Raw genomic sequence first — 15,396 nt, forward strand, 5'->3', positions numbered from 1 at the left:
CGACTTAGCAGCAGCAGCAGCAGCAGCAGCACTGTTCACTACTGCTCTGATAGAAATCTGTGACTTCTATCATGTGTGCGTTTGCATACAGGGTTGGGTAAGATTTTCCTTACTTCCTATAAGCACACAAATATAAACTACTATATTTCATGCAGAATCTAGTTGTTTTGTAACAGGATGATCACCAAGATTATTCTGCTGGAGGCAGAATTTCAAAAGAGTGTTTCAAAACTTGATAATATTCAGAAAAAGAAATCCAGTTAAATGATAATAAGCTTATATAACAGAATTTTCATCCTTTTAAGAAATTTCAACTCATAAAATCGTGGATGATTTAAGAAGGTCAAACTTCCTCCATATTTTCTGAAAATAGATAATTCAAATCAAGAAGAAGGTCAACATTAAGATAAAAATAAAATTCAAACAAATTACATTCTCCTCTAATTCAAATATAAAATTATTGTGTTATGTTTTGATTTAAGAAACAGACTGGAAAAACAGACTAGTTTTTATCATGTACTTTCTCACAAAACAAGCTATTACTCTCCTGACATCAAGCATATTTCCTATATTATCACTATTCTCCAAAATATATCAAGAATACACATTCTGTAGAGCAGGTTATTTGATGAAAATTTGCTGAATTAAAATATTCTATATTTCAATTTATCTGATCATTGGATCTTAGGTAGAAAAATTAATTTCAATCTCATGTCGTTGCATGGATGAATACACAGTAACGGTTTTCTTGATTGAAATTAGGTTTAGTTCCTAACTGCTTTTCATAGTGAATCTAAAGTAGCTGTAACAACAGGTTTGTAAAATGGACTATGATTTGAATCAACCGGGGAAATTTAAAAAAAATATTAATCCTAGGCCATATCCACATCCCCCTGCAAGAAATATTACAGAGACATTACTTTGCCACCAAAGGTCTGTCTAGTTAAGGCTATGATTTTTCCAGTAGTCATATATGGATGTAAGGGTTGCACTATAAAGAAAGCTGAGCACCAAAGAATTGATGCTTTATGAACTGCGGTGTTGGAGAAGACTCTTGAGAGTCCCTTGGACTGCAAGGAGATCCAACCAGTATATCCTAAAGGAAATCAGTCCTGAATATTCATTGGAAAGACTGATGCTGAAACTGAAACTCCAATACTTTGGCCACTTGATGTGAAGAACTGACTCATTTGAAAAGACCCTGATGCTGGGAAAGATTGAAGGTGGGAGGAGAAGGAGATGACAGAGGATGAGATGGTCGGATGGCATCACTGACTCAATGGACATGAGTTTGATAAAACTCTGGGAGTTGGTGATGGACAGGGATGCCTGGTGTGCTGCAGTCCATTGGGTCACAGAGTCGGACACAACTGAGCAACTGAACTGAAGTGAGTCTAATATATAGCCAGATTATTAAACCACTGATAAAAACATTTTTTCATCCCCATCATCTGATGCATGTTTAGACAAAAGGCTGCTGACATTTTTTCTGTGTTCACATCAGTCAGTGTGCAACACTATTCTGTTGAGGGTATATCAGACTTTTACATGTAGAAAAGAGAAGTTGTCTAAGGAAATTGTCTAAGTCTGAGTCAGGTTGCAATATAATTTGAGAATAACCAATCAAATTTCAAGAAGACATATTGCCATGAAACTCAACTAAATGACAGTGTAAGTTTTGCCCAGGCACAATGTGATTCAAATAGTTGCATTATAATTAACATGTAATTTTTAGATCATTTTATTTAACCATTCTTTCCTCACTTTCTCAATTGTAAGCTGGATTTTTTTTTCATTTATGTATTTAAAACTTTCCTGAATGTAATGAATTTTGATCCCTGGAAGTTCAGTTTTCATAAACTTTTTCAGTGTAAACAAACAGAAACTCAAGTGCCTTTCCTCTTGCCATTATAGTAAAAACAAAAAAGATTAATCCCCATGAGTGGTCTATCAACATAATGCAAAATAATTGCATTATATTCATATTTTCTTGTTTGTAGGATTATTTAAAAATATTTAACAAGCACAATGTTAGGGATCAAATAATATATATATCACAAAACTCTTAGAATTCATTAAATGATGGAAGCTGCAAGAATACAAGACTCTAATATTGTAGTATTCTTTAAAAGACTAAGAGGAAAACATGGTACCCTAAAAGCAAAGTCTCACAAAACTGTATGATGCCCAGAAAAAGAATTTTAGTGGTAAGGCCAGTCAACTGGAATCAATTTGTATAAAGAAGACTTTGCATTCATTCACCCACCAAATATTTACTGAGACCCTGCCAAATGCTAGTCAGCATTTACAGACTGTATCTCTGCCCTCATAGAGCTGCCATTCCAGTGGGGGAAGAAGTTCAGAGAGTGAAGGTGAAAAGCAAACAAGCAAACAAACAAAACAGTCAAATATGAGTTCAAACCCAAGTTCAAATTTTTAAGAGCTATAAATTCATAGACACGTTACTTAACCTTTCTGAACTCGTCTCCTCATTTACAAGTAGAAATAACACTACCTATCACACAAGTTTGCTGTTAGGATCAAACAAGATTGGTATGGTCTTACCTGTGTTTCAAAGTCAGGTAGAGATTAAAATTCAAAACTCTCAAATTCTATACAGATAATAAAGCATATTGTCTGCCTTGTCATCTTTCCTATCTCACCTGCTTTCATTTACCCCAACTCTAGCACATCAAAAACCAAATTTCACTGATTCTAGGACATATATTCCTCCCACTTCAACTTCTCTGGAATAGAACATGTTATCATATAGCCTTCTTGAAATTGCTGCTAGTCAAATATCAGTTATTACCATGATAGTTTTCCATTGCCAGTATCTGTGTAGGAATTAAAAGAAATGGCTCCAAAATTGCAAAATGGATGACAGTGGCTTGAAAATAAATCTTGGAAACAATAGATAAGCATACCTCTCAAGCCTAAGAAACTAATACATGTATGTATGTGCATGTGTGTATCGAGGAGGATGGATCAGACATGGGAAATGGTTGTGAATCACATTTGTTCAGCAACATTCAGGAACTGTTAAGTCAAAATAGTCTAGCTCTATATAATTACAAAGTCACTGCTGAGAATGACTGCAGCCATGAAATTAAAAGACTCTTGCTCCTTAGAAGAAAAGCTATGATAAATCTAGACAGTGTATTAAAAAGCAAAGATATCATTTTGCTGACCAAGGTCCATATAGTCAAAGCTATGGTTTTTCCAGTAGTCATGTACAGATGTGAGAATTGGACAATAAAGAAGGCTGAGTGCTGAAGAATATAGATGCTTTTGAACTGTGGTGCTGGAGAAGACTCTTGAGAGTTTCTTGGACAGCAAGGAGATCAAACCAGCTCATCCTGAAGGAAATCAACCCTGAATATTCACTAGAAAGGACTGATGATGAAGCTGAAGCTCTAATACTCTGGCCACCTGATGCAAAGAGCCAATTCATTGGTAAAGGCCCCGTTGCTGGGCAAGATTGAGAGCAGGAGAAGGGGATGACAGAGAATGAGATGGTTAGACAGCATCACAGACTCAATGGATATGAATGTGAGCAAACTGCAGGAGACAGTGAAGGACAGGGAAACCTGGCATGCTGCAGTCCAGGGGGTTGCAGAGTTAGACACAACTGAGGGACTGAACACACATAACTGCAAAGTTAGCCTAACTGCCTAGAAACAAAAGCTTTCGTTTCTTTGGATTCTTTAAAGAAATGCTACATCACCAATTGGTTTTGGGAACAGAGGATAAGACTGTGTGGAGAAACATAGATATTGAAAATTCTGAGTTGAAAAGGGCTCAGGAAAGTTCATCTCTTAATGTTAAGAAGCTTTATTAGAACTTTAACTAAATTCATTTTGTTTAGACTTTCTTTTTTCATATGTGCATAAGAGTTATATATGACCCAAACCTATACCTTGATCTTGTTTAGTCACTAAGTCACATCTGACTCTTTGCAACCCCATGGACTATAGCCCACCAGGCTCTTCTGTCCATGGGATTTCCCAAGCAAGAATACTGGAGTGAGTTGCAATTTCCTTCTCCAGGATATCTTCCTGACCCAGGGATTGAACTTGCATCTCCTGTTCTGAAGGCGGATTCATTACTACTGAGCCACCAGGAAAGCCCATAATTAAATATAAAGACATAGTTCAATAGTTATATAAAAATCTAAGGTATAATGTAATTGATATCATCTTTTCTTGCTTTTCAAAGGTATATAAAACATCAGGATAGGTTAAAATTGATAGAACCTTGGACTCTATGAAATATGATATCCAGAGTTCTCTAATATGGAACTTGGCCCATTAAAGGAGCTTAAAAAACATTCATTGAAAAAAATGAATACATTATTCAATAAAGAATACTGTGTCTGGCCCTGAATGCTCCTCCAAGAAAAGGGGTCCTGCAGAAAACATTTTCCTGGGGAGAGGATTCTTACAGTGTTCAGAAATCAGCTGTTCATAGCAACCACAGCCATCCTTCAACCTGTTCAATTCAAAATTCTGTTTCAAAAAGGTTAACATAGATAAAACTTATTTGTATTATTACTTTAACAGTTTAACTGCCTAAAAGAAACCTTAAAAGAGTTTAGAAATCACATCATTTCCAATTCTTATTATAACTTTCAAAATAATTTTCTTAGTAATCCCCATGAAGAGAACGCTTCCCAGTTTTGTGCAAGGGTTTTGTGCTGACCCACCCATGTCAGGGCAAAATGCTCTTTATGCTACAAGCAGAGTTTCTGTAACCAAAACATGGAATCTGCCTTGAAAAGGCAATCAATCTTAACATAGCTATTCATGCTGTAATTGATTTCTGGCAATATATACTTTCAGATGAATACCATGTAAAATGCTTTAAAAATTATGCAAATCCTGCCATGAAATAAATCCACAGTATCACACTACCCTCTGAGTCAGGTCAGTTTTTCTGATACAACCTGTTTTATAGCACAGAAGCAATTTATCCACTTGATAGAGATCAAGACCAAAAGAAAGTTTCATCTTTTGTAACCTTTAAAGTGTCATAATCAGCTTGTGGACCATTGGTATAATTAGTAATTTACAGATTATCTAGCTTTGATGCATTATTAATCTTCCTTTGGTGACAGAGATTGGCAGTTATTTAAAACCTAGTTTCACTGTCTAGATAAGTGATAAAAAAAGAATCTTCTGTTCTTCCCTTTCTTTCTATCAACTGCTGGCTGTGTAATCCTTGGCAAGTTACCCTCTCATTGCTGTGGTTGCTTTTTTTTTTTCTTTCTTATCAATAAAATATCAGTGAAACAGTGATTATAAAAGTGCATACCTCACAGATTTGCTAGAAGTATTAAAGGCTATAAAGCACTTAGAGGAAGCCCTAGCACACAGAAACCCCTAATAAATCTAGCTGCTATTGTTATTATTATGTGACATAATCACATAAGGTAAAAGATGAATGAATAAACAGATTAATGAATTAGTGGAATATAAAGCTTGACCTTCAGAGGTGATTAAGATTTCAACAGAGAGGAGAGGTAGAAGTGAAACATACTTATTCCTGCTATTCATAACCTTTCTTCCTGTCTTCTTCTCTTGCCAGAGTATAACTTAGATAAAAAGAGCACAGGTCAGGAATCTTGGTTCAGTGCATCAGAGCCAACCTGTGGCTTCTCAAGTGCCTATCAAAGAAGAGATGAGAAGGAGTGATGAGTGTGCACTCCCAGAGCACACCCACAACATAGCCAGCTGTGCTGGGTGCAGGCATGATTATACAGGATGCTGAGAGGAGACTCTGCAACCAGCCAGCCCTTCCTCCATGAGCTCCAGCCTGCAGTATCTAAACTGCATTTGGTTATTATCCAGTTGACAACAGTTTGCCAGCTATGTAACTTTCTAAACATTGTCTAACATCTCTAAACTTCAACATGGGTCATCTATAAAATGGACATTAAAAATAGCCAAGTAGTTGCCTTGAAGAGCAAATTACATTTGTATGACAATTAGAAAAGGATCTGCTACAGAGTAGGTATTCAAAAAATGGTAGTCCCTCAAAATATATGTAAATACTTTACAGATTACTCCTCTACAGAAACAGCAACTTGCCTGGGCCTGTAAATAACTAACTCTATAGTTAACACCATTGCTCCTCTTTGGGGCTGAGAACAATTAGGCTGCAACTGCATATGTTGTTTGGGTATCATTGTTTCATTGTAACAGCATGTATCATTTCTATACCCTGCTCCAAATGGACATTCTATAAGAAATGTGATTCAGTCCATTCCAACTGCTTAAGGGTCTTCAACAGCATACCAAGTTTTAGATATACAAGTTTAACTGAAATTTGGCATACAGATGAGCACTTCTCCATGTACTAAAACCCAGCAGATGACTCCTAAACAAAGAGCAATCACAAATGGTAATTTTACCCAACTGGATCCAATTATGTTTAGCATTTTTTATGACAGAGGCAGGAAACGAATAATGGGCTCAAGAAAATGTTTTCCTTTTATGATTTACTCTCTAAGAGGCAAAGATGAATTGCCTTATGAAGTTAACTTACTTCGTAAAACTCAAGGAATATAACTGTCTAGAGAAAAAAAAAATTATGCAAGGTCTTCCTAGAGGTAAACATTCTGTTACAGAACAAGTGTGTGCATTTCAGCACATCCTGCAATAACGCTACAGCTCACAGTGCTGAGACCCTGATAACATTTCATGACAATAAACTGTTATCAGCAGATGTTGATTACTTCAATCCAGGGAGATTTAGAAACAAAATATCTGGGTTTCTGTCATGCAGAACATAATCCTGCAAAGTGGTCAACTGAAAGAGATCCACCATTAATCCAAATGGCAGCTAGAGGAGATGTTGATTGCTAAATGAAGAAGAGGAAGCAGAGCCAAAGGTGATTTTCACACTTGCTTTGCAGCTTCCAAACTGCAAACTCTTAACCAAGGTCCAGGTTTTTGCTTTATGTTTATGGATACTATTTTTTTTCAAAGGACATAATAGATACTAAGATTCTCTGAATTCTAAACAACTACATATGTTTGTGATATCATAAGAAATCATGATATCACACATAATTCCTTTGATGGATTTTATATTTCTTTTGATAAGTGTGTTTTTATAAGGAAATGAGACCCTTGATTTTATTTGGAAATCCCTTTTACAGCTGCTGGGTGGTTATGTTCTCAAGTAACTGCCCCTATGGGTCCAAGAGTGAAGTCATACCTGTTGGGGTAAGTGGTGGGGTCTCTGTTTAAAGGATTAGACATACCTAAGGTCAATGATCCAGGAAAGAAGGAAGGAGAAACTAGAAAAACAAATGGGAGTTTGAAAGGCATATCTTAAGTGAGTGGTATTCCTTTATCCATCTGGGCTAAGACTGACTATTAAGAGCTAGATTGTTTGGGGATGGTCTTTGTGAGGTAGAGTGGGGGAGAATACTCTCTGCCAACTGGATGAAGCTTGGGATTAGGGAGGAGTCAGTCCTTAAGAAGCTTCACAAATGAGGGGAAAGACAGTCACAGCCAGCTGGGAGTTTGTCTCTGTATGTTAATTCTCTTTTGTTATCTCTAAGCGTTTGACAAGTGAGTAAACTCCGGGAGTTGGTGATGGACAGGGAGGCCTGGCATGCTCGCAAAGAGTCGGACACGAGGGAGAGACTGAACTGAACTGAATTGGGCTGATAATTCTGCTCACCTTACCTCAGGTGAACAGAAGGAACCTGAAGGGAAGAGCCTGGGGCTAGAGCTAAAAGGAGAGTAGTGTTGTGGCAAGGTCATTAGTGACAGCTTCCCCAGAAGAGGGTGAATCTCCACAAACCAGCAGCTGGCATAGAAGATCTGGGTATCTCCTTCTAGGTGGACATTCACTCTTTTACCTTCCTTAAAGGACTCAGATGCTATTTTACGAAAAGAGCCAGCATCACTTTATTCCTTATCAGAATAAATGCCGAGAAGAGTACCATGTCTCTGTTGAAGAATAAATTAATTTATACCTTCTCTTTGCTAGACACTCTGCTAAGTGTAAGGGATGAAGGACAGCCCCACCTCTGGAGGCATATGGTCTGGTAGAAACAGATATTTGAGCAAAGAAGTGTAGAAAAGTGAAATAGATGTTTGAGTAACATATTTATCACACATGTGGAGGCAAAAATGATGGAGGTATAACAAGCATATGAAAATGTAATGTGATTCATAGGTTTGATGGATACTCTGAAAGAAAGTGAAAGTCCTCAGTCGTGTCCGACTCTTTGCCACCTCATGGACTACACAGTCCACGGAATTCTCCAGGCCAGAATACTGGAGTGAGTAGCTGTTCCCTTCTCCAGGGGATCATCCCAACCCAGGGATTGAACCCAATTCTCCCACATTTCAGGTGGATTCTTTACCAGCTAAGCCATCAGGAAAGCCCAAGAATACCGGACTGGGTAGACTATCCCTTCTCCAGTGGATCTTCCCAACACAGGAATCAAACTGGGGTCTCCTGCATTGCAAACTTCTCTTGAAGCTTGATTGAAGGTGTATCCATACCCTAACTTCAATCAAACTTCGAGAGAGTCATGTACTATACTCTGTCAACAATTAATGTCAGAAAAACATTTTCTAGCCTGCAGCCTGAATTTTTCATTTCCTTATTAATACATAATTTTGATGGAGAAAAGAAGGCTACATGGGGGGATTCTATTTATCTGTGGTCTCTGATATTAAGTTACCTCTCTTAAATCAGGAGTTCATAGTCTGGGTTCTTGGGCTCATTAGACAGGTTTCGTCCAAAACCATCCTGAGGTCAATAGCGATTTTAAAAGGTCTGTGACCCATTAAAACATTTCTTTAAAAGGTCATTTTTGTTTCATCATGTGAATTAAAGAATCTCTTTGGGTTTCTTCTGAGACCATGATTTAATGATCCTTGGAATCCCTTTATGTCTGTATCCATGTTTAAACAAATCCTACCAGCAATGGAGCAGTGACTTTGTATTAAAAAAATTAAAAACTACATTAATAACTAGAGAGTAAAAACTGCTTTACATAAAAGAAAACCATAGTTCTCATAAGCTTCACATTGCATAACCTAGGTATCAAGATACAGTATGAGTACATTTCCATATTTTGAATTTTAAAACTTACTCATTCAAATCTCTCATATTTTGGTTTATTTTTTAATGTTTCTTCTTTAGTGTTCTTCAATTTCAATATGATACATTTAAATAAGTTTATGTTTCTGCATCACACTAATATTCTTGTACTTCATAAACATGAGAATGAATCACTTCTGAAAAATTATCACTTATTATCTATTCAAATATTGCCTCACCCTCATTCTCTATATTTTCTCCTTCTGGAGCTTTTGCCTTAATGTTTATATTCTCCACTTATTTATATCTCTGTATTCTAGGTATTACTATCAATTATACCATGGTTAGTCTTTACTTTTAAATCTTCCATTGAGTTTTTATTTCAAAATTGTATTTTCCTTTTACAGGTTTTCTACTTGTGGTTTTTGTTTTTTTTAAATAACTTATTCTTTGTTAGGGCTTAATGTCTTCTTTTATACTGTTAAGGTTTTGTGTCCATGGAATTCTCCAGGCAAGAATACTGGAGTGGGGAGTCATTTCCTTCTCCAGGGGATCTTCCCAACCCAGGGATCAAACCTGGGTCCCTTGCATTGCAGGCAGATGCTTTACCATCTAAACCACCAGGGAAGCCCTCAAAACTATACACATATTCACTTTATATATTCCCTTTTATGCTGCAATATCATCTCAAGTTTTTAAGGATCCAGTACTGCTGTTAGGTCTCATGTTAATTTTCCCTCTCATGGCTTGTACCGTCTGCTAACTTTTGTTTAGTCGATTGCTTCCTTGTGTGTTTCATCATGTATTACAGCGATCATGTCTTTAGCAGGGCTTGCTGTTTTCTTGAAAATCCTTAGCAGTCTAGATGGTTACTTCTGTACTTTCAGAATGGTTTTCTGTTTTACTGGTCTAGGAGCCTCAGGGGTATTTGTCAATTTGAAGATTTCTAGGTCAGTTAGGTGGTATAAAAAACAAAAGCAAAACAAAGTCACATGATGTGCAGGCCTGAAGAATGAAATTCTTAAGGGAAGATTTCTTTTCCTCTTAAAAGTTCTTCTTTTAAGAGGAAAAGAAAGTTTCTTTTTCTCACTGTGCCAACAGCATATTATTCTAGCCTAACTTTTCACTAATATAGATAGGGTCCTGGTTTTAAGCAGGGACTAGGGATGTCTGTGGAGTCACACAGAGTTGGACACGACTGAAGTGACTTAGCAGCAGCAGCAGCAGGGATGTCTCAATTCCAACTCTCTGCCTCATCTGGGGCCAAGGCCTTAGCTTCTCCCTACCTCAAATGGATATTATACTCCAGCTTCCTGGTCACCCAAACCTCTAACCCCTGGGGCAACCACAGCATCAGTCCCCAGGATATCCTCTGGCTTTTAACTTCCTTGCTTTTGGCAAAGAGTAATCACTTTTTTTTTTTTTTGCAAAATTGGGCAACATGTTAAAATCCTTTTAATTATTTTATCCATTACTGCTAGGCGTTTGTAACCAAGAGTCTGTTTCAGAATATCTCAGTCTACTGTTTTGCCAGAGCTTTAGTTTACAGTTTGTAATCAATCAGTCATTTCCAAGCAGGAATTTTAGCTGAATTGTTTCAGATCTTGAGAATTTAGAAACACTTAACATGCTTTATGTCCAGAATTCTTCTCCATGTTCAGAAGTGATGGACTAAAGACATATTTACGTTCAAAATGAAGGAATTCTGTGATATAACTTCTGGGGTCCTCCCAGGACATGGACATTTCTTGCTAATCACCATTACAAACTGATTAAAATAGATTGAATTAATTTATTTTCAATTAGAAGTTGAAAAAAAGAATTTGAATCTTTTTCGTCTAAATACTAACTTCAAAATGTTACTTATTGCACTTAAAGCCTGAGAATATGTAATTACTCTCAAACAAGATTGCTAGGCACAAATTTCAGTAGTAAAAGCCTCATAAATATATGTAAGAAAATCTTTCTACAAAAGTAAACTATGAAAAAGAATATTTTAGCAAGAGTCCATAGAACTTATCCCACAGAAACGACAATTTGCAAAAATCTGTTCTTACATGGGAAAATCTCAATAATTTGAGATAATGACAGAACAAAACCTAAAGTATACTAGTTATTTCAACTTTCAAAAATAATATGCCTCCTACTCTAGGAAAATATATGAAATTGTTTAAATTATAAGTCAAAAGCATAGACAAAGGATTATTTGTATCCTCTACCAGAAGGAAATAATTTTCCTTAATTCTTTCTCATAAATCACAGGTGTGAAGTGCTGATGTTTATTGGTGAAGATTTTTCAGTAACTTGATTATTCAAGAGGAAAAAAATAAAAACCTTGTAAGAGTAAACAGTGATGAAAAGTTACTATAGAACCTTTCGGAAATAATAGATTTGGACAAGACCAAAGTCTTATTTAGAAACATGGCTCACTCTTAAGTTTGCTATCATATGTTTGACCTGAAAGGAGGTGTTCATTATGAATTGAAGCACATTAAAATATTTCTGTTGATCTGTTACCAATGCATTAAAAATGATCTGGGATTTCTTAATGCAGAAAAATACTTTTTCTCTAAATAGTAGATGATATAAAAACTAGATAAATCAACGAGGAAGGAAACCACATTTGAAGAAAGCATTAGGGTTATTTTTCAGGACAACTTGGAATTACTATTTTATTTCGTCTCTCTCACTACTAATATATATCCACAAGTTTTAAAAATCAATTTTCCCCACAAAGTAACAAGTGACTACAGAATGATTAAATGATTTAAAAAAATAGATTTTTGTCTATGGAACAGCATAACTTTTAAAAAGCAATATAGCTTTTATAAGTTACTTAACTTACTCACAGGTAACATTACCAAACATAACCCTCAGACTTAAGGGTAAGCTCAAATCTAAGTCAATGTAAAAAATCCATGTGTTTTAAACATACCCTCGAAGCAAACTTGCAAGTAGCTACATTCAGAGTATGCAGAATTGATTTATATTCTGTCTTTTCTTGAGATATATCTCCTTGCTACTCAAAGTGTGCTCCACGGACCAGCAGTCTCCTTATCTTCTCAGAGACTGTTGGAAATGCAGAAATTTTGGCTGCACCTAGACCCTACTGAATCAGAATCTGCATTTTAACAAGCTCCACAGGTAATTCACGTGGCCATTAAAGTTTGACAATTTCTGTAATAACAGACATAGTAATACTTTCTAATTTAATGTCAAGTTAAAGTATAAGATTTCTTTAGGGGAGGATGTTTTCCAACCGTACAGTACACAGATGAAGGGAAGGAGTTACAATTTTTTTTTCTTTTTATCTAGGGGGAAAATTACATGCAGCATCTTCTGGGGGTCACTTCCTCCTGGGAAAAGGATCCACAGCAGACCTTGACGCTGCGCAGCCCTGAGCAGTGATCTGAAGGTGTCCCCATCGATCCTGCCCCCCTATTCCGCCTCCAGACACACACACACACACAGACACACACACACACCCCTCTAGAGCTGCTTACAGAACTGCTACTGAGAACTGCTTTCCGTGGGAAACCCCATGCAGATAATGTGACGTGTCAAGAAACCAGACTGCACAGTCAACTAAAGGGGCAGGGAGACAGAAAGGCTCTCTGCCCGCCACACTTCTGGGCCCAGGCCTGCGGCGAGCGGGAGACTTCTCCCCGCTTCTGCCCTCGGCTCGCCCCTGCCTCTCATCCTCTACCCGCCAAAAAAGAAACCCTGTAGACTTTTGAATAAGATCTCGTAGTTCCTCGGAGTCCACCCCCCACCGCCCTCTGGGGCTTCTCCCCTGCCGAGTCTCCCGGGCGCCACCTGTAACAGTTTCCTCCCGGGAGCCCTCGGTGAGAGGTGCGCGCGGCGGGGAGGTGAGCCTGGAGGCGGCATTTCTCCGCCGCCTGCGAACTCGGCGGCCGGCCAGGGCCCGCGGGCCTGTGGGCGCCTCTTGAAGGGCGCCGGCGGGGCGCGTTCGGACGGCGGGGCGCGCGGGTTCCCGAGCCCCCTGCGGGCAGGAGCGCCAAGCTGCACCGGCGACCCTGAGAGTTCTCATCAACCCACAGCGGCGTGCCACAGGGGACGCAACTGTGAATCAGCCCGGGCCACGACTGTGACGAGGGAGCTCCTCGAGGACGCGGGGGAAACGGAGCAGACCGGCTGGGGCGGCGTCGGGACCCGGCGCCCCGCGCGCGCTCGCAGGGGCGCACTTGGCCCCGCGCGCTCGGCCCCCTCGGGCCCCGGGGGACCCGCCCGCCCGCCCGCGGCGCGAGCACTCACAGGCAGGGGTAGTAGCCGTAGGCAGGCAGCGGGGGCTGCGCGTCGTCTCCCAGCTCCGAGTCCATGAGCAGGTAGTCTTGGCTCTCGTTGCGCCGTGCGCCAGCCCCGGCCGCCACAGCGGGAGAGCCGCCCCTCCGGGGCCCGAACGCGGCCGGGCTCTGGTTCATGGCGGGGAAGCCCGATTGACGGGCCGGGGTCCCGCTCGTGACGGAGCCGCCTCAGCAATTCCCGCGGGGACCCGGTGCGCAGGGGCCCGCGGCGGCCCTGCGCCCCCGGGGCGAGGCTGAGGCTGGGCGCGCAGACGCCCCGCGGGCTAAGATCCGCGCGCGGCTGCCCCGCGGGCCCGGGAAGCAGTCGCCACGTAGCGGGGCGCCAAGCAGACGGAGCCGGGGACCCTCAAGGAGGTGGCTAGGGCTCCCGGGCCGAGCGAGCCCAGGCGGGTCGGAGGGCGGCAGCGGAGCCTGAGAGCCGAGAGCCCGGGAGACAGCGCTGGAGTTACTATGTCAACCGAGACTCCAGCCCTCGGCTCCCGCCTTCTTCCCCTGCGCCCTCCGTCATGATCCCACCTTTAAAGGGATCAGAACGAGGTTCCAGAAAGCAGCCGAAGCCTATCGTGGAGCCACAACTTTCAGAGCCAAGAGGAACCTCAAGTAGGTGGAGCCACACACTTTTTTTTTTTTCTAGGCCCTAAGAGTGCTTATTTAGAAACCATCCAAATGAAGAACTTTCTAGGAAGCTTCTCTTAAATAAGACTCAGAGAACCAAGAACTCAACTGTTTTAAAAGACAGGAGCCTCTCCTTGCTCCGTACTGCCTTCATCTTCTTAGGGCATTCTCTCTCTCCCTCCCTACCCCCGAAGTGATAACTCTTCACTTTATAATGAACAACATTCTGTGTTCCCAGTGCCAGATGGTCCCAGTTCCTGAGCAAATCAACCAAAATAGGCCAGCATTTTCCGATAACACCAATAGAGGCCAACAACCTGCTTACTTCAGAGAAAAAACTTTTCTTCCATCATTGCAAATGCCAGAATTACTTCTCTGCCAGATGTTTCCCACATTTCAGAACTGTTTTTAATTTTAAGACTTAGTTTTAAATTCTGACTTAATCTCCGTACACGTGTGAAGTAAAACTACTCAACAAGGATGAATCACTAACTGTAGTAGTTCAAGCAATTGTCAATTAAGAACCCATTCATTTATTCAACAAATATTTCATTGATCCCAGTTTCCAAGCAGCGTTTTAGGATTCAGAGGCAAACTAGCCAGCTAAGGCCCCCATCAGCCCTTGTAGAGATTTAATGGAAGAGGAGACAGAGATTAAACAGAAAAGGAATCAGAGACAAAAATCACAATAAAAATAAGACAGGTTGATGTTATAATAACTGGAGACTGTCTGTTTAATATTATTAGGTGGTTTAAAGAGGCCTTTCCAAGCAGGTGTTAGTTAAGTGGAGATCGACAGGGCAAGGAGCCAGATATGAAAAGATCAGAAACTGGTTGCAAAAGGATTGAAGAAAGACAGACAGTCAGAAATTCTGTTGTAAAGGTACTTTTGCATCCCATAAGTAGGTGGATGATAAAATGTATGTTGGAAGTGTGAAAGCAGTGAACTTAATAGAAGAGAAAAGGTGTCACAAATTTAGAGCTTTTACTTGGCCACTACTCTAAGAACTAAAACTCAGAGAAGACAGGAACCATTGTATTCTTAGGGTCTGGTTCTGTATTTGCCACTGGTATGTGGAATGAATGAATGGATAAATGGATGGATGGATGGATGGATGAAGTACAGAAAAAATAAGAAAAGAGTCTTGACCACTAAAACAACATTTATCCTGAAAAACTAATTGCCATCATTCTGAAGTATATTATTCCTGATTAAGAATCTCTTTGGATTTCTCATCATGTGGAGCCGTGGCTTAAAATTCTTACTATTGCCTAATAATTATGCATAGTGATAATGTTCACTCCTTGAAATTTGTTTGTGGCAATTACTATCCGTAAGAACACTAGTTTTCATGCTTGAATAAATTAGTTAATAAATGTTTAATTA

General features: G+C 39.7%; 1 protein-coding gene across 6 annotated transcripts in view; it reads right to left on the reverse strand.

Annotated features, from left to right (window-relative positions):
- TRPC6 (transient receptor potential cation channel subfamily C member 6) overlaps positions 1 to 14,032 on the reverse strand; it is a 158,307-nt gene extending 144,275 nt beyond the window's left edge. For 3 of the 6 annotated variants that reach the window (XM_044929796.2, XM_044929795.2, XM_044929794.2), the window contains exon 1: positions 13,345 to 14,031. In XM_044929796.2, the coding sequence (XP_044785731.2) occupies positions 13,345 to 13,511 (167 nt within the window). In that variant the 5' untranslated portion in view covers positions 13,512 to 14,031. Of the gene's footprint in view, positions 1 to 13,344 lie in introns of all 6 variants that reach the window. The other 3 variants (XM_044929797.2, XM_044929793.2, XM_025266989.3) reach the window with 3 other exon arrangements.
- Between the last annotated feature and the right edge of the window lie 1,364 nt (positions 14,033 to 15,396).

Source organism: Bubalus bubalis, chromosome 16 (assembly GCF_019923935.1).
Source record: "Bubalus bubalis isolate 160015118507 breed Murrah chromosome 16, NDDB_SH_1, whole genome shotgun sequence".
Lineage (NCBI taxonomy): Eukaryota > Metazoa > Chordata > Mammalia > Artiodactyla > Bovidae > Bubalus > Bubalus bubalis.